The sequence below is a fragment of the Dama dama genome, chromosome 11 (assembly GCF_033118175.1).
Source record: "Dama dama isolate Ldn47 chromosome 11, ASM3311817v1, whole genome shotgun sequence".
In the NCBI taxonomy this organism is placed as follows: domain Eukaryota; kingdom Metazoa; phylum Chordata; class Mammalia; order Artiodactyla; family Cervidae; genus Dama; species Dama dama.
In genome coordinates, this window is record NC_083691.1 from 102,354,750 (window position 1) to 102,373,795 (window position 19,046).

The 19,046-nt window shown below is 39.8% G+C and overlaps 1 protein-coding gene across 3 annotated transcripts in view; it reads left to right on the forward strand.

The window, feature by feature from the left end:
• The first annotated feature begins 1,428 nt into the window (after positions 1-1,428).
• Positions 1,429-19,046, forward strand: part of ZC3H6 (zinc finger CCCH-type containing 6) — a 67,537-nt gene continuing 49,919 nt past the window's right edge. Inside the window, exon 1 of one of the 3 annotated variants that reach the window (XM_061156064.1) lies at positions 1,429-1,834. In XM_061156064.1, the coding sequence (XP_061012047.1) occupies positions 1,803-1,834 (32 nt within the window). In that variant the 5' untranslated portion in view covers positions 1,429-1,802. Of the gene's footprint in view, positions 1,835-12,591; positions 13,756-19,046 lie in introns of those variants that run through there. The other 2 variants (XM_061156065.1, XM_061156063.1) reach the window with 2 other exon arrangements.

Consider the following 19,046-nt stretch of genomic DNA (forward strand, 5'->3'; position numbering starts at 1 on the left):
ACTCAAACGGATTCTAATGTAACTCTACAATGCTAATTATTGTTACTCCAGACAAAATGTATCTGCTTTTTAAAGATTCCTAGAAACGTATCCCATCCAAAGATGGGGAGTGCCTGCAGAATAACCCACCAGTACAACTCCTGATCATGGCTTCATTCAATTTAGAAAAAAAGAAATGTGATTTATTTTTCAATATGTACATTCACATTTCAAATTTTAAAATCTAATTGAAATTACTTCTAAGTGCATTACAAAACACATTTAACCCAAAGGAAGTCAGATATCTGAGAGGATCTAGCAATCCATCATGTTAATAAAAAAACCAAGGACATTCCCTCAAAACTAAGTAGCACACTAACTAGGCCAAAATATGGTCATTTAAAAATTCCTTTTCTAAAGATGGGGACTTCCCTGATAGCTCAGTTGGTAAAGAATCCCCCTGCAATTCAGGAGACCCCAGTTGGATTTCTGGGTCGGGAAGATCCCCTGAAGGGAAAGGATGCACACTCCAGTATTCTGGCCTAGAGAATTTCATTAACTGTCCGTTCGGAAGTGTAAAGAAATATGATAGCTGTTTTATTTATAAACTATTCGTATGTGTTTTGCATATGAAATAGTAATGGTTTTGATTCTTTTAGCGACAGTTCTGTCATTATTAACTAATAACCGGAGAGGTAAATTTAGAATTAAATATCAGAAAAAGCTACATGTCAAGCTATTTTTTCCTCAAAAAATGATTATTTTTTATTTAAATTTCGTCTTTCCTTTTGATTCTGCGTATTAAACGTTGTTGCGGTTGTGTTCTGGTTGTCAGACTCTGCCGGCCAGGCTCCTCTGCCCATGGGGTTCTCCAGGCAAGAACACTGGAGTGGGTGCCATGCCCTTCTCCAGGGGATCTTCCCGACCCAGGAATCGTTGTTGTTGTACCAGAAGAGATATTCATTACAACCCTGAAGGAGAAAGTACATTTCCCCATTACTTAGCAACGAAGGTTTTTCTTTTTTTAATGACGACTCGGCAGCCGCGTGTTATTAGCCTACGGCGGATAATGGCTTTATGGGGCCCGTTTGGTAGGGCACGTCTGTAACTCCCCGTCTTCTGCAGGCGAAGTCTCGCAGAGAAAACCGCGAATCGCCGCGGAACGGCCCGGGAGGCGCGGAAGGACAGCGGATCCTCCGGGACGCCTCCCCCAGCCTGACTACTCCAGGCGCCGCCCGGCCCCGCCATAAGAGACTGCCTCCTCCGCCACTTCGCCGGGGAAGCGGGAGAGTTCGCTCTCGAAGGTGATTGACGGGACGCGTCCTCCAATGGCCGGCGCGCTCGGCCCCGGCGGGCTGGGCAAGGGCCGCGGCACGCGGAGGAATCTCTCCTGCCCTTTAGTCCCGGGCTAGGTGTTGCGGCAGGCGCCATTTTATCGAGCCGCCTGTCTCGGGTGCCGCCATGTTGGTGAGGAGAAATCACCGTTACGGCCACTGTCCAAATCCCCGCGTCGCTGCGCGCCGCCCGCCCGCTCCCAAGCCTCAGCCACCGGCGGCGAATAGAGACTAAAGCGGCAGCGCCGGCAGCGCGGGGCCGTGGCCCAGTGTTGGCAGTTAGAGCCCCACCTCTCTGGCGTGGTTGTTAATAGACTGGAAAGTCTGTGTCTGTGTCGCTCACTAGTAACCGTGAGTTTTTACCACTTCGTCACCTCCCGGCGGCGGCCGGGGACAGGCACCCGCAGGAGGCGCAGGGATTCTCCCCGCGCCCCGCCGCCGCCGGCCTCGCAGACCTGCCCTCCAGCCCCGCCCCGTTCTTGACCAAACATGACAGACTCTGAACATGCAGGGCACGACAGGTCGGGAACCCTTCTTGTCTGTCTTTCTGTCGGCGGAGAGGAGGGGTCTGGGGCGGCGGGAGCGGGCCGGGGCCGCGCGCCTCCTGCATGACTTAGACGTCTCTGTGTGGCTCCATCCGTTCCCGTGACATGCGCCCGGACGGAAAGCCCGGGCTCGCGGCCGCGGGGAGGCCGGCCCGGCCGCGCCCGCCTTCCCGCGCGGGGGCCTTCCCGGCCGGCCCCGCCCCCGGTCGCACGTGCGAGCCCCCCGCCCCCGGGCGGGCTCGGCGGCGGCGCCGGGCGGCTGCTGCGCGCGGCTCGGGGCTGCGGTCCAGCCCGCGCTCGGAGGAGGCGGCACCCGGTGGGGGTCCGGCCTCCCTGCGCAACGAGGACCCGTCAAGAATTGTCAGTAACTGGTGATTTCTTTTGACTTCGACCCTAGCTCCTGAAAATAAACATGCGTGGGTGTTTTTTTTTTTTTTTTTGGTCTCTTTTTAGGAAAAATTTTAAGCAATCCCTAAAGCCGTGTATCTGTTACAGGCTTAGCTTTCGCAATCGGACATGGCGAGTTTCAGACGTTTAATACAAAACAGTTCAGATTTTGCAAACCTGCTCTTGTAGCACAGTTTTCTCCTACTGTGCGAGCTCCATGGATCGTCCAGTCTAGCCCAATTTTCTAAATACTATGTATCATTTGAACATTTATCTGAGCTTTTGGTGTTTTTTTAGTTTTTACTATGACTTAAGAGACCCATTCTTGGTTCCAAGGAACGGTTTGGGGGGTGTTTACATATTTTAAATAGCGTACTTAACTTTTGGTTAGGTTTTTAATTTCTGTTGCTATCCAACTTAATAAAAAAGAAAGGGTGTACTTTCATTCATTAAAACTGCTGGAACAAAATCCATTGCATCTGATTCTTGTTTAGAATATTTAAAAGATCCAGAACCTGGCAAATTACTCCTTTGCGAATGAATTAATCAAAAGTGTACATTGTGCTCTAGGCTCTATACAAATTGCTGAAATTTTACCTGTGGAGTAATGTGACCTGCTTTTGGTAAAGTATACCAAACACTTTTAAATCTAAAAGCAGAAATCACAAACAATCCTGAAGTTTGAAATATCAAAACATTTGACAACTTTGAGAGGGATAAAAATGTTATTTTAACAGTTTTGGTGCTGTAATAATCAATGTAGGTCACCAGAAAGCAAGTCAAGTAAACATGTAATTTTTAGCAAGTCAGAATGCTCTTAGAAAAATTATGGGCAGGTAAGCTTGCACTTGACACATTTTTCATAATTATTTTCCATTATCCTGTTACTAAAATGAGAAAATTCTTGAAAGGGGTTAACTAATACTTTCAGAAGTTTTCCACTCCGAGGATCTGTGGACAAACCGATGATGGGAGTTTTGCTAATGCAGCCTAAAATTCATTCTTGTGTGTGGAAGAAGGAACGCTGTTCTCTGTTAGTTCACAGAGCAACTTTAATATAATGTAGAGTTATGTATTCTACATAAGGAAGAAGTCATGTTGCCAAATTTACAGATCTTGATTTAATTTGCTAGTAAGGACCTGTGATGCCAGAGTTTAAAAGTAATTTGTTTTAAAATACGAATCAAAAAAATAAATTACTGAATCAGAAGTTAAAAATTAAATTTTAAACAGTTCTTTGTAAGATATATGTAACTAGATTAGTAGTAGGAACTAAAGATTAAGCAGTAGTGTAGTCTTTTTTTTTTTTATTGCTTTATATTAGGATTAAGAAAACTATTTTCTGGTGATTTCTGAAGCAGTAAGATTAGCTCAGTTTTAATTTATCCATTTGTTAAGTGATAGTATTTTTCTGAGGCAAGAAGATAGATTTTTCTTTTTCACACCTGTTTTGGTCAACGGGTATGAAGAATAACTATCTGAAAACAAAGGGAACTAGCAGTTGGGAGAAATGGTTCTAACTTCCAACTTTGCTATCATTGGCTTTGTGAACTTGAGCAAGCTTAGTTTCTTAATTGTGCAGAAGGGTTAGAGGTTCTCATCCTTCTCTGGGGAGCTTTTTAAAAAGTATTGAAGTCATTTCCATTCGTCTGAGCTTTAAGATTTCTTAAAGCTTCTCAGGTAGGTGTAGTATGTACCAAATTGAAAACCAGTCTATGAGATCAATATTAACCTTAGCTAATCTTCCGAATCACTTTGAGAAATAAAAATTTTTGTCCTGTCCAGAGCAACTGAATCAGAATCTCTAGGGAAGGATTGTGGTAATCTGCAGTTTTTATAAGCTCCCTGGGTAGTACTTAAGAAATTTGTGGAAAAAATGGACTAATCTGTGGAATCCCCAAATATTCTCTGTTTCCATGTTATAGTTACTTTATACTGTAGTAAAAATTTCCATGAGTTAGTTTGGAAAAGATATATGAATTCTGGTATTTGGAGCTTGGCTTTTGTCTCAAGGATGTTCTTTTTCTGATATTTTGAAAATGAAGGTATATTGTGTGAGTGCCAGGAAAAATGTTAAATCTGTGATTTTTATTTTCAATTGCTATAATTATACAAATTAAAATATTACTGATAGTTTACATGAGATTCTACATGTAAGTGGAAATTCACAGAATGTGCAATTTTTTTCTTTTAAAAAATTGTTTTATATGGTAAACATTTTACATAAAATTTGTTTGCCCAGTGAGTTAATTTACTAAAAAATACCCATTTGTACTTTCCTTTAAATAATTTCATTCCTGGAGTGAAAACATTGTATTTTTATAAAGTGTTATGAATATAAAAATACCTATAAATAAACTTGTGGCTCTGTAGACTGTTAGTAGAGGATGTCTGCTTAGAATTAAATCATAGAGGTTGAGAAGGAGTTGCGCAAGACAAAGGGAGATAAAGTTCTTGTCTCTCTTTGCATTCAGGGTCTTCCCTTTCATCCAGTTCTTTTAATCACAACTCCAGGTGCCTATCTTTATATTTCAGCTGAATGTTGACCTAATCAAAACTACTCAGAAATAACTCTTAAAGGCTTAATACTGTGAGTCCCTGCTGACACATCTGCAGTTGAGAAGGAAAGATAAAATATACACCCAAGTAACTTACATAATTTTTTGAAATATGCTAAAGGTAAAAAGTTTTATTGGCCCTACACTGGGAAAAAAGATAATTTTAACATGAATTGTATGAAAGCTTGTGCATCTGAGAGTCTTTAGTTGATAGGAGGTATGGGTAATACTTTCCGTTGTTCTCGTGCTGGGTTGTGTCTGACTTCGACCCCATGAACTGTAGGCCGCCAGGCTCCTCTGTCCATGGGTTCTCCAGACAAGAAGACTGGGTTGCCATTTCCTACTCCAGGGGATCTTCCTGACTCAGGGATCCAACCTGCATCTCCTGCATTGCAGGCAGATTTCTTCACTGCTGAGCCACCAGGGATTACCAGTATTTTCCTTTGGAAGGGGGTTATTTGCCCATTAGGAACAACCTTCCCACCTTCCCACTCTCTCCCTTCCTTCCTTCCTTCCTCATGTAAACCCAGAATAGCAAAACTCCAGCTAGTCAGAACTGTACTAGTTTATATTAACTGTTCCTTTCCCTCCCCCACATAGAGATTGAAACCTGACATCAGAGAGTGTGAAGGGATGAGGGTGAAGATGGTTACACTTTTCTTTTGTAACTGGGCTTTCCTTTGATTCTCACAATCCCATGAGGTAATACAGTATTGCAATGCTCAGTGATTTGTCTGCGATCCCACAGATAGAGCCCTGGTGAGAATTCAGGACTATAAACTCCTACTTGCAATGTTATTTTTAACTCTTCATTAAGTTAAGCATGGGGAATTAATCCAATAAATTCTAGCCTTTAGTTCTTGAATTGTTTGGGATTGTAATGTGGTATATTTAAGACAGCCCTGTATTCTGAATAAAACCTTGGTTTTGACCCTAGTTTTTCCTCTAGCTTGGTTAATGCTCTTTTCTTTTCCATGATTAGTTTTCTTGTTTGTGAAATAAGGTGGTTGAACTGAATTACTTCTAAACTCCCTTCTACTTTGTCAGTAATTTTAATTAAAAAAAAATTGCAGATGCCTTTTCTTACATTCTGGAGAAGGAAATGGCAACCCACTCCAGTATTCTTGCTTGGAGAATCCCATGGAGGGAGGAGCCTGGTGGGCTACAGTCCAGGGGGTCGCAGAGTCGGACACGACTGAGCAACATCACTTTCTTACATTGGAATTCACTTTGATGCCCTACACATCATCTGGTTTGCAAATATGTTTACTGGAGTAAATGTCTCCCCTCAGCAGGCAATTAATTAATTTATAATTCTTCCAGTTTTATTGAGTGTGATTGACATGCAGCACTATAAGTTTAAGCAGCACAGCGTAATGATTTGACTGTATATACATGATGAAGTTATTATGGCAGTAAGTTCAGTGACCATCCATCATATAAATACAAAGTTAAAGAAATAGAAAAAAATGTTCTTTTCCTTCCGAGTTTACTCTTAGAGTTTACCCTTAACTTTCCTATATAACATACAGCAGTGTTAATTACATTTATTGTACGTTACATCCCTGTGCGTGTGCATGGATGCTCAGTCATTCAGTCGTATCTGACTCGTTATGACCCCATGGACTGTGGCCTGTCAGGCTTCGCTGGGGTTTCCCAGGCAGGAATACTGTAGTGAGTTGCCATTTCCTACATAACAGCCTTAGTACTTATTTATCTTATACCTGCCTTCATCCAATTCCTCCTCTCTCTTCTGTTTATTTTTAATTGTGTTAAAAATACAACATAAAACTTACCGTCTTAACCATTTTTAAGTGTACTGTTCAGTAGTGTTAAGTATATTCACATTGTGGTACAGCCAATTTCCAGAACTGTTCATCTTGCAAAACTGAAACACTATTATTATTTTTGATTCCCGAATCTACTAATTTACCATCAAAACTGTCAGAGTGAGTTTTTCTTTAGCAAATGTAAAGCACTCAAGGTATACATCATATTCAGGTTTGATGTTGGAAAGCACTTTGACTTTTATGAAGACATTTTTCTTCTAGCCCCTCATGAGTTGTTTAATTCACTTTTTGTTCATTAAATTTTCATTGAAAAGACTTCTATGCCAAATATAGTGTTAAGCATTGGTGGGAAAAAATCTGAATGTAGTATCCCTGATCTTGCTCTTCAGGATCTTATAATCTAGTAGGAGAAACAGATTGATAAATACGTAGTTATTTTTAGCACCAAAATGGAGGTATAGACTGAGTGCAGTGGTGGCATAGATGGGGCTTCAGGAGGCATGAAATACCTGGGTCTGGAGGATGAGTAAAAGTTTGGCTAAGCGGAGGCAGAAATACAAGAGAAGCTTGAAGAAATGAAATGGCATGGTAGGGTCGGGGATGGTAAAAGTGTTAGTATGTGAAATGTGTACAACATACTTTGGGGAATGAGGAAAAGGGTGAAATGATTAGGAGTCAGGTCATCAGGGATGTAAAGATCTCATCACAGCTTTGTAAGCAGGAAAATGATCAGATGATATGATACCTGGGGGATAGAAGAAAGTGTGGAAGGGGAGATCAGTAAAAGGAGAAGTTAGGTAGCTCTCAGTCATTCTTATTAAATATTAAGCACCCTGTATTTAATATGTATTATTCTGGACAGCAACAGTAAAGAAAAAATTCTTTACCTAGTGGAGCTTACATTTTCTTTGGAGACAGAGAAAGACACTAAACATGAAAAACAAATGTGTTAGATAAGCAGAAAGGGAGATGGGGCATCCTTTGCATTTAGGAAGGATATTTCTATTTTAAATAGAGTATTCAGGGAAGCACTTAATAAAAAAGAAGCATTTGAGCAGAGCCTTCAAATTAAAGCAATCCAAGTGTAGTACATCTCGGGGAAGAACCCTCCCGATAAAGGGAACAGAGATTGGAGCCAGGAATGAGCTTCATGTAATTAAGGAAAAATCAAGGGAGCATTGTGGCTAGAGAAATTTTGAGCATGCGTGCTGAATTGGTTGTGTCCAGCTCTTTGCAACCCCTTGGACTGTAGCCCACCAGGCTCCTCTGTCCATGGGATTCTTCAGGCAAGAATACTGGAGTGAGTTGCTATGCCCTCCTCCAGGGGATCTTCTTGACCCAGGGATTGAACCTGGGTCTCCTGCCTTGCAGTCAGATTCTTTACCACTGAGCCACCAGGGAAGCCCTTGAGCATGGGTAATAAGAGACAAAGCTAGATGGGCAAAAAGGGCAGTTGTGTGGGGCCTTGTAAACCATTGTAAGAAACTTAGACATCCCTCTAAATAGTTTGGGGGTCACTAGAGGATTTGAGCAGAGAGGGACAGGGTAGCACTGTGGTAAAAGAGTGGTTTAAAAAAAAAAAAAGAAGCTGCTGCAGTGATGCCAGGGAGGTGAAAATGGTTGGATTTTGGTACGGTTTGGAGGTAGAACCAATAGGATCTGCTGATGGATGGATGTGTAGCATGAAAGAAGAAAGAAGGCAAAGCTACTATGAAAATGTGGAAATTCAGGAATTGGTCAATGAAGACATGATCAAAATCATTGGCAATGAGAAAGCAGATAAAAGGCAACATTCATGAGATATTTTTTAAGAGTTGACAGAACTGGAGATAAATTTCGTTAGGCTTGACTCTTGTTCTCCACCCTGCATAGTCGCATCACTTGTACTCGGCACATGAGGTCTGCTTTCCTCAGTTGGTGAGCTGCCTGGCCGCGTAAGAGATTTGCGTTTGCGACCTTGTTATGCAGTGAAATGTTCACCAGAAAAGACTGGCGGTCTAACCACCACAAAACTTAAGAGGTGGGTGGGTGCATCTGAATTTGCCAGGTCAGTCCTTCAGTCTGGGGCTGCCGGGATATTTTTTTGTGCATAGATGCCCCTTGGAGGTGTATAACACTGTGGCCCAGCTATAGGTTTTCAGATTCAGAAATTGATGAGTCTCAGAGCACATTAGATGTGGGGATGTTAATTCATGCTCAAAAATATTAACAGTGGCCAGCATTTATTTGGTGCTTACTGTGTGACAGATTCTGTTCCGTGTGCTTTTCATGAATTTAATCTTCACAACAACCTTGAGGAGTAGTCCCTCTTTTTACAAATGAGGAAACAGATAACAAGAGATTGGTAAATATCCCAAATAAGCAGAGTAAATCACTGGGAGCTCAAATAATCTGACTCCAGAGCCTGCTCTTTTGTGGTTGAGTAGACATCTTCACCACAAGAAAATATGTATATATATAAAAGAATGCCAGTTAGCTATTAGACAAAAGGAGTCCCAAGTTAATCATTAAAATTATAAAACTACATAAAAATAACAATCTGTTTATGAAAGTGTTACAAAAATAAAAAACCTAGATTTAGGACTCATGTTACTCAATCTTATACATATATTGCTGTTCATAATGAACATTCATTTGGACTGTATAGACAGAACATATATTCATGTCTTCATTTTATAATTTAGGAAACAGGTTTAGAGGATACAGAACTTGGGCACGTGACTGAGCAGCTGCATGAGAAGCACAACCTGTGTCTCATAGCTTTCAGCTCACTACTCTTTGTGCTGCCTCCATTTTCTTATAAAGATAGGAAATCTAATATCAGATGCTGGGTTGGGTTTGGGACACTTAAAAGGGTTTTTGTTTTGAGGTATTAGTTGATCATGGATAATTTTCATCTGAGTTCATTATAAATTCATCTTCCATAACTAAGGGTTTTTCTACATTTTAAAAATGGAGTTTATAAAGAATACTGTTTTTTCACCTTATTTTTAAAGAGATTATGAAATCAGTTAAATGAACTAACTTGTACATTTTTAACTTTAGAAAACACAAGTTTCAAACTGTTAAGGGAATTAATTAAAGATTTGGGAATTAATTGAAGATTCGTAAGCGGTCAGAAGAACCAACACCTCTTTGCTTGGATACTGGCAGCTAACAGTAAAATGTTAGATTGCTGGTGCTTGTGTCTGGGGTTAAGGTCTTTATAACCTCCATGGCCTATAAAGGAAGTTGCGGGTTGACTTCTGTATTCCTGGAGTACTTGGGAGTCTGTTTTAAAATTATGTTTTGTGCAAGCAAATGAAAAAGAAGTAGAATAATGCATGTAAGTTAGAAATACCTACATATTTGACAGTATAAATGCACATACACACATTATTTATTTTTTCTGTTGCTAAATGTTCAAGTGCGAAAACTAGTATCTGACTAAAGCTAGGGCTGAAGCCTGGAGAAGGCAATGGCAACCCACTCCAGTACTCTTGCCTAGAAAATCCCATGGACGGAGGAGCCCGGTAGGCTGCAGTCCATGGGGTCGCTAAGAGTCGGACACGACTGAGTGGCTTCACTTTCACTTTTCACTTTCATGCATTGGAGAAGGAAATGGCAACCCACTCCCGTGTTCTTGCCTGGAGAATCCCAGGGACGGCGGAGCCTGGTGGGCTGCCGTCTATGGGGTCGCACAGAGTCGGACACGACTGAAGAGACTTAGCAGCAGCAGGGCTGAAGCCATAGATTAAACTTTAGGAATATGTGGATAAATCTGAAATATTGTCCCTTAAATTATTATAATTTGTTATTAGAAATTTTGGTGATCTCTCTTTTAAAATAGGACATGAGAGTACAGTAACAATCATTTTCAGCACTGCCTGTTGTTAGGTTGCTCCTGTGACTGCTATTGTAATGCGCGCGATAGTGAATAGAGGATCATTTTCAACTGAGATTAGTGGAATACAAAATAGTTGAGGGAGCTTTATTTTCCTCTAACATTTTCTTTTATATATATATATATTTAACTGGGGCAAACATGATTGATTATGTTGCATATAACTGGAGTTTTTTCTCCTCATGAAATTATGAGGTAGCAAAGTTAACATCCTGTTTTTGTTTCATCCACAAAAGATATGAATCCCCAAATGGGATATTTTTATTGAAAGGTTTATGGGATTAAATAATTAAAGATTAAACACAGTGCTTAGAAGTCATTCTGTTGAATGTTATGGATATTACTATGTTGAATAATTGAACAAAGTTAGAATTTTGATTATAGTGAAAGGAAGCGAAAGTGTTAGTTGCTCAGTCATGTCCAACTGTTTGCAGTCACATGAACTGTAGCCTGCCAAGCTCCTCTGTGGAATTCTCCAGGCAAGACGACTGTAGTAGGTAGCCTTGTGCTTCTCCAGGGGATCTTCCTGACCCAGGGAGCGAACCTGGGTTTCCCGCAATGTAGGCAGATTCTTTATCTTCTGAGCCACAAGGGAAGCCCATTTTGTTCTACTCTGCAGTTTTCATTTAAATTTTTATAATTGTCAGTTCAAAAAGATGTAATATTTTTCCTAAAGTCAACAGCTAACTCACTCTTACAATATTATTATCCTATTTTTTCTATTTGACTTTGAAAATTAATTTCTTTTGTACATAAAATGGGTTTCATAATCATCATTAATTGTGACATTTTCCTCTTGCATTAATGTACATTTGTACTTTATCTAATTGATAAAATGTCAGTGGGTAAAGCACACAAGGAGATTCTCATTATAAACTATACCTAAAACACCTTCTTACCTTGAAAAATGAATATTCAGATATTAAGAGTAAATTCAATTGACATGGCCTTTTAATATTTGTATATGACCTTGTATGTTAGTACATTAATGATCCCATAATCCCTGATCATGTCATATTCACGGGTATGAGAACTGACTTGAAGTAGGCCACGGCAGAATGGAGCAATGTTCTTTAGCTAAAAAATACTTCAGTTGTTCAGTCGTGTCTCTTTGTGACCCCATGCACTGCAGCACGCCAGGCCTACCTGTCCATCACCAACTCTTGGAGTTTACTCAAACTCATCTGTTGAGTCGGTGATGACCATCCAACCATCTCATCCTGTGTCATCCCCTTCTCCCGCCTTCAATCTTTCCCAGCATCAGGGTCTTTTCAAATGAGTCAGTTCTTCTCATCAGGTGGCCAAAGTATTGGAGTTTCAGCTTCAACATCAGTCCTTCCAGTGAGTATTCAGGACTGACTTCCTTTAGGATGGACTGGTTGGATCTCCTTGCTGTCCAAGGGACCCCAAGAGTCTTCTCCAACACCACAGTTTAAAAGCATCATTTCTTTGGCGCTCAGCTTTCTTTATAGTCCAACTCTCACATCCATACATGACTACTAGAAAAACCATAGCTTTGACTAGATGGACCTTTGTTGGCAAAGTAATGTCTCTGCTTTTTATTTTTAATTTTTTTTGTCTGTGCTTTTTAATAAGCTGTCTAGGTTGGTCATAACTTTTCTTCCAAGGAGCAAGTATCTTTTAATTTCATGGCTGCAGTCACCATCTGCAGTGATTTTGGAGCCCCTCAAAATAAAGTCTGTCACTATTTCCACTGTTTCCCCATCTGTTTGCCATGAAGTGATGGGACCAGATGCCATGATCTTAGTTTTCTGAATATTGAGTTTTAAGCCAACTTTTTCACTCTCCTCTTTCAGAAACTTTCATCAAGAGGCTCTTGAGTTCTTTGCTTTCTGCCATCAGGGTGGTGTCATCTGCATATCAGAGGTTACTGATATTTCTCCCAGCAATCTTGATTCCAGCTTGTGTTTCATCCAGCCCAGCATTTCTTGTGATGTACTCTGCATATCAGTTAAATAAGCAGGGTGACAATATACAGCCTTGACGTACTCCTTTCCCAGTTTGGAACCAGTCTGTTCCATGTCTAGTTCTAACTGTTGCTTCTTGGCCTGCATGCAGATTTCTCATAAGGAGGGTCAGGTGGTCCGGTATTCCCATCTCTTTAAGAATTTTCCACAGTTTGTTGTGGTCCACACAGTCAAAGGCTTTGGCATAGTCAATAAAGCAGAAGTAGATGTTTTTCTGGAACTCTAGCTTTTTCGATGATCCAGCGGATGTTGGCAATTTGATCTCTGGTTCCTTTGCCTTTTCTAAAACCAGCTTGAACATCTGGAAGTTCATGGTTCATGTACTGTTGAAGCCTGGAGTGAAGAATTTTGAGCATTACTTTGCTAGCATGTGAGATGAGTGCAGTTGTGCGGTAGTTTGAGAATTCTTTGGGATTGGAATGAAAACTGACCTTTTCAGTCCTGTGGCCACTACTGAGTTTTCCAAATTTGCTGGCATATTGAGTGCAGCACTTTCACAGCATCATCTTTTAGGATTTGAAAAAGCTGAACTGGAATTCCATCACTTCCACTAGCTTTGTTCGTTGTGATGCTTCCTAAGGCCTACTTGACTTCACACTCCAGGATGTCTGGCTCTAGGTGAGTGATCTCACCATCGTGATTATCTGGTTCTTGAAGATCTTTTTTTGTATACTTCTTCTGTGTATTCTTGCCACCTCTTCTTAATATCTTCTGTTAGGTCTGTACAATTTGTGTCCTTTATTGTGCCCATCTTTGCATGAAATATTCCCTTGGTAATTTTCTTTTGAAGAGATCTCTAGTCTTTCCCATTCTATTGTTTTCCTCTATTTCTTTGCATTGATCACTGAGGGAGGCTTTCCTCATTGAGCACTGGAGAAGCCCTATACAGTCAGCAAAAACAAGACTGGGAGCTGATGGTGGCTCAGATCATGAACTCCTTATTGCCAAATTCAGACTTAAATTGAAGAAATAGGGAAAACCACTACTCCATTCAGGTATGACCTAAATCAAATCCCTTATGCCTATACAGCGTAAGTGACAAGTAGATTCAAGGGATTAGATCTGGTAGAGTGCCTGAAGAACTGTGGATGAAGGTTCGTGACATTGTACAGGAGGCAGTGAACAAGACCATACCCAAGAAATGCAAAAAGGCAAAATGATTGTCTGAGGAGGCCTTACAAACAGCTATGAAAAGAAGAGAAGCGAAAGGCAAAGGAGAAAATGAAAGATATACCCATTTGAATGCAGAGTTCCAAAGAAGAGCAAGGAGAGAGAAGAAAAAATACTTCAGGTAAAGCCTAATTTTGGGTTTAAAAAAAATCTGATCCCACCACACTCACCAAATCCCAGAGCCCTGGTACGCCATACTATAGTTAATCTGGTTATCAATCAATTTGGGATATTGGACAATTACACACCAGGTACCCTTTTTGGATATTATTGGGTCATAGGCAGTTTTACCTAGGTCATCTTACAGATTCATCCAAATTTCTTCAATTTTTTGTTTTGACATGATGCTGAGAAAATTGTTTTCTGGCGCTCCAATTCTAAGGGTATTTTATTTGCTGAGATTTGTTTCTGTTGAATCTGTAGCTTCTCTGATCTACATTAGAGAGAGGGTAAACTGAAAGGGAATGAAAGTAAGTGAATTTTAGCTTAGTGAAGTAGCCAAGATAAGAAATGAAATATAAAAAGAAATTTTAGAGAGAGGCCTAGTGGTTAGGATTCTACGCTTTCAGTGTTGTGGCCTAGGTTCAATCCCTGGTTGGGGAACTGAGATACTGGAAGTTGCGAGACAAGGCCAAAAATAAAAGGGGAATTAAAAAAATGCAGTCTCAAAAAAAAACTATGGCAAGCTAATTCAGTTTTAATGATGTAATAGTCTCTGCTCATGGCATAAAGGATGTTTGAGGAATGGTGTGTTTTTGTCTCAGGATATTAGTTATACAAGTTTAAGGATGGGTTAAAAATTTTAATTTCATAGATTAATACACTGCAGTACCTCTTCTGGCTGGCACTGGATGTGGGCAGGGAATTAAGGATTAATAAAGATTTTATAGGAAACCAAATTTGTGAATTTTTTTGAAGGAACCCCCCCCCCCCCTTTTTTTTGACAAAACTCTTAAAAAAATACATGGCATGCCTTCCTGTCTTACTCAGACTGTTACTGATTTAACTCTTTTTTGGTTGCTTAGCATGAACATGTATTGTCGTCATTATCTCTTTGAATACTAGGTATTCTACTCCATCTTGTATCTTGTTGAATTCAGGAGACTTTGGAAATACTGAAGCTTTCTCACAGACTGTTGTTGCTACCTATTGCTTAATGATAGGATAAGTATTATAGAAATACCCTCAGGAACAGACTTAAAACTTGGTCTATCTTAGATTCCTTTCCCCTTTTGCTTGTTTCGGATAGTGTTTCATTGTTATTCTCTGAAGGAAAATAAAAGAAATGTCCCCTTAGGATCCATGCTCCAGGGATTTATAACCCTTCCCAATTTGTGTGGAAGTACCTGTAGTCTAGCATACCCATTTTATTCACATGCCTGTATTTCAAGTAGATCACAGAAGAAATGGAACTTGTGTTGAGGGCTGTCTAAAAGGTACAATGGTAAGTCATTACCTAACTTTATCTCACTTAATCCTTAACTCTGGTGGTAAACTGATTAATCCCAGTTTGTAGATGATGTTCAGTCACTCAGTGGTGTCTGATTCTTTGTGACCCCATGGATTGCAGCATGCTAGGCTTCCTTGTCCTTCACTGTCTCTCGGAGTTTGCCCAAACTCAGGTCAATTGAGTCAATGATGAGGAAACGAATATTAGGGGTTGAGATAATTTGTTCAAATTCATATACCTAGTGTATAACTGAGAAGCAGAATTTGAACCCACATCCTTCTGGCTCTAGAGCTTTTCTTCTCCACTACTATGATTTTTTGTTTGTTAGAGTATTTGGTTTTAACATGCCAGAGATTTAAAGCATTCAATTGTCCTTTTAAGAAGTCTGTTGGTGGTTATTTTTCTTGTTTAACACTCCTAATTTAATTTCCAGGTTTAGGTGATCTCTCTTTGCCAGAGTCCTGGGTCCTCGTTAAATAAGAGAGGTTTTTGTTTGTTTGATTTTGGTTTGGGTCAAAGCCAACTACCTTAAGTATTTCATGTTCATTTCTGGATGTTGGTGCTGGGCCCCTTCTTGTTTTAATTGAATGTGTAACCTTGGTAATAACATAGCAGTTTTCTTTTTTTCCAGCATCTCTCTCTTTTCTTCCCTTCTTGTGACTTTGATGTAGAGGATTTCACTACATCACAAAGGATGTAGAGGCTGATGTAGAGGCTGTTACCTGAACTGCACCCCTTTTAACAACTTGCTGAGGACCCTGAAATGAAATAGGGAGACCATTTTCCAGCGCTTATGATTTGATCAAGTCTTTTTACCTCTTTTTAAAAATCGTTTCAATAAATTTGTTTTTTTACTGTTACCTTTAGAGCACTTAAAAACATAATATTCAATAAAAAGAAAACCCTATAGCATCTCATAACTCCAAGCTCTGTTCTGTCACTCCGACTGGTATAGCATGGTGCCTCTGTTTCCTGACAACCGTTAAAATAACGCCTGTGGAATTGAAGTAACTCATGTTTACTGGTTTTTTAGTTAATTTTTATTGGAATATAGCACATTTACTTTTATATATCAGAAATGCAACTTCTGGACCTCAATAGTCTCTCTGTATCATATCTTAAAACACCACCTAAATCATGTATTGATAAAGTTTCTTTTTCCTAAAATTTAGTATGAAAAATGTCAAGCATACAAAATTGTTGAAAGAATTTTACAGTAAACACCTTCATATGCTATGCATTATTTGTAGCTATTAGCACAACAAAGTTAGGAAAGATATTAACTGGTATATTATCTGGGAAACAGATGGCTTAGACTGGATTCTAGTTCTGTCATCTGTTGGGCCGGCCAAAAAGCTCCTTCAGTTTTTAAGTAAAATAAAAAACACATTTTTCATTTTCACCAAGAACTTTATTGTACAACGTATTCACTGTTTTGTTCCACTGTGCTGTGCAGTGCTTAGTCACTCAGTCGTGTCCTACTCTTTGCAACCCTGTGGACCATCGCCCACCAGGCTCTTCTGTCCATGGAATTTTCCAGGCAAGAATACTGGAGTGGGTTGTCACTTCCAACTCCAGAGAATCTTCCCAACCCAGGGATCAAACCTACATCTCTTGCATCTTGTGGGTTGGCCGGCATATTCTTTACCACTGTGCTACTTGGGAGTCCTTGTCATTTTTCAGGTGACTTCAGAATTCCATCTTCCCAAAAGTTTTTAATTTCTTGAGGAAAGAACTGTTCTAGGTGCCTTTTATAGTCAGGGTAAGTTTTTTCCATTAAGAGAATTTTGTAAAGACAAAAATAAATGGAAATTCGAGGTGCAATGTCTGGTGAATGTGGCTGATGAATCAGAACTTCCCAGCCAAGCTGTTAACAGTTTTTGCCTGGTCATCAAAGAAACGTGGTCTCGCGGTATCCTGATGGAAGATTATGCATTTTCTGTTGACTAATTCTGGACATTTCATGCTGAATGCTGCTTTCAGTTGGTCGAATTGGAAGCAGTACTTTTTGGAATTAATTATTTCGTTTTCCGGAAGGAGCTCATAACAGAGGGCTCCCAATCCTACCATATATACACCATCATCATCTTTGAATGAAGACTGGCCTTTGATGTGGTTGTAGTAGTTTATTTTGCTTGTCCCATGATCTCTTCTGTTCCATATTATTGTACAGTATCCATTTGTCATTGCCTATCACAGTTTGTTTTAAAAATGGAATATTTTCATTATGTTTAAGTAGAGAATCACAAATAGAAATACAGTCAAAAAGGTGTTTTTTGCTTAACTTATGTGAAACTCAAATATCAAAGTGATTAGCATAACCTAGCTGGCACAAATGGTTTTCAGTACTTGATTTGGATGTTTTCGGTATGTAAATTTATCTTCTGCATGGTATAACGTTGATTGTTCTCAGTTAATGTCTTGATTTGATCATCATCAACTTCAACTGGTCTGCCTGACCATGACACATTGTCCAGCAAGAAATCTCCAGCATGAAACTTAGTAAACCACTTTTGGCATGTTTGCTGAATCACAGCACCTTCTCCATCCACTGCATAAATCCTTTTTTTGTGTTTCACTTGCATTTTTACTTTTCTTAAAATAATAAAGCATAGTATGCCAAAATGCTGCTTTTTTTTCTTCTATATTAAAGTGGCTACACAAAAATTCACCGGTGTTGATTTTTTTTAATGCATGCTGATATGTCAGCTGTCACAATGCAGTCCAAGGAAATTGTTTCTCATGAAGTTAATGACAACTCAGCATTACTAGAGCCATCATACCTAAAAAACCAAACAAACCTTTTGGCCAACTTAATATTTTTTTTTTTTTCTTTTTTTTTTTTATTATTATTATTATTATTTTTCCAGTGGGTTTTGTCATACATTGATATGAATCAGCCATGGATTTACATGTATTCCCAATCCCGATCCCCCCTCCCACCTCCCTCTCCACCCGATTCCTCTGGGTCTTCCCAGTGCACCAGGCCGGAGCACTTGTCTCGTGCATCCCACCTGGGCTGGTGATCTGTTTCACCATAGATAGTATACATGCTGTTCTTTTGAAATATCCCACCCTCACATTCTCCCACAAAGTTCAAAAGTCTGTTCTGTATTTCTGTGTCTCTTTTTCTGTTCTGCATATAGGGTTATCATTATCACCTTTCTAAATTCCATATACATGTGTCAGTATGCTGTAATGTTCTTTATCTTTCTGGCTTACTTCACTCTGTATAATGGGCTCCAGCTTCATCCATCTCATTAGGACTGGTTCAAATGAATTCTTTTTAATGGCTGAGTAATATTCCATGGTGTATATGTACCACAGCTTCCTTATCCATTTGTCTGCTGATGGGCATCTAGGTTGCTTCCATGTCCTGGCTATTATAAACAGTGCTGCGATGAACATTGGGGTGCACGTGTCTCTTTCAGATCTGGTTTCCTCAGTGTGTATGCCCAGAAGTGGGATTGCTGGGTCATATGGCAGTTCTATTTCCAGTTTTTTAAGGAATCTCCACACTGTTTTCCATAGCGACTGTACTAGTTTGCATTCCCACCAACAGTGTAAGAGGGTTCCCTTTTCTCCACACCCTCTCCAGCATTTATTGCTTGTAGAGTTTTGGATAGCAGCCATCCTGACTGGCGTGTAATGGTACCTCATTGTGGTTTTGATTTGCATTTCTCTAATAATGAGTGATGTTGAGCATCTTTTCATGTGTTTGTTAGCCATCTGTATGTCTTCTTTGGAGAAATGTCTGTTTAGTTCTTTGGCCCATTTTTTGATTGGGTCCTTTATTTTTCTGGAATTGAGCTGCAGGAGTTGCTTGTATATTTTTGAGATTAATCCTTTGTCTGTTTCTTCATTTGCTATTATTTTCTCCCAATCTGAGAGCTGTCTTTTCACCTTACTTTTAGTTTCCTTTGTAGTGCAAAAGCTTTTAAGTTTCATTAGGTCCCATTTGT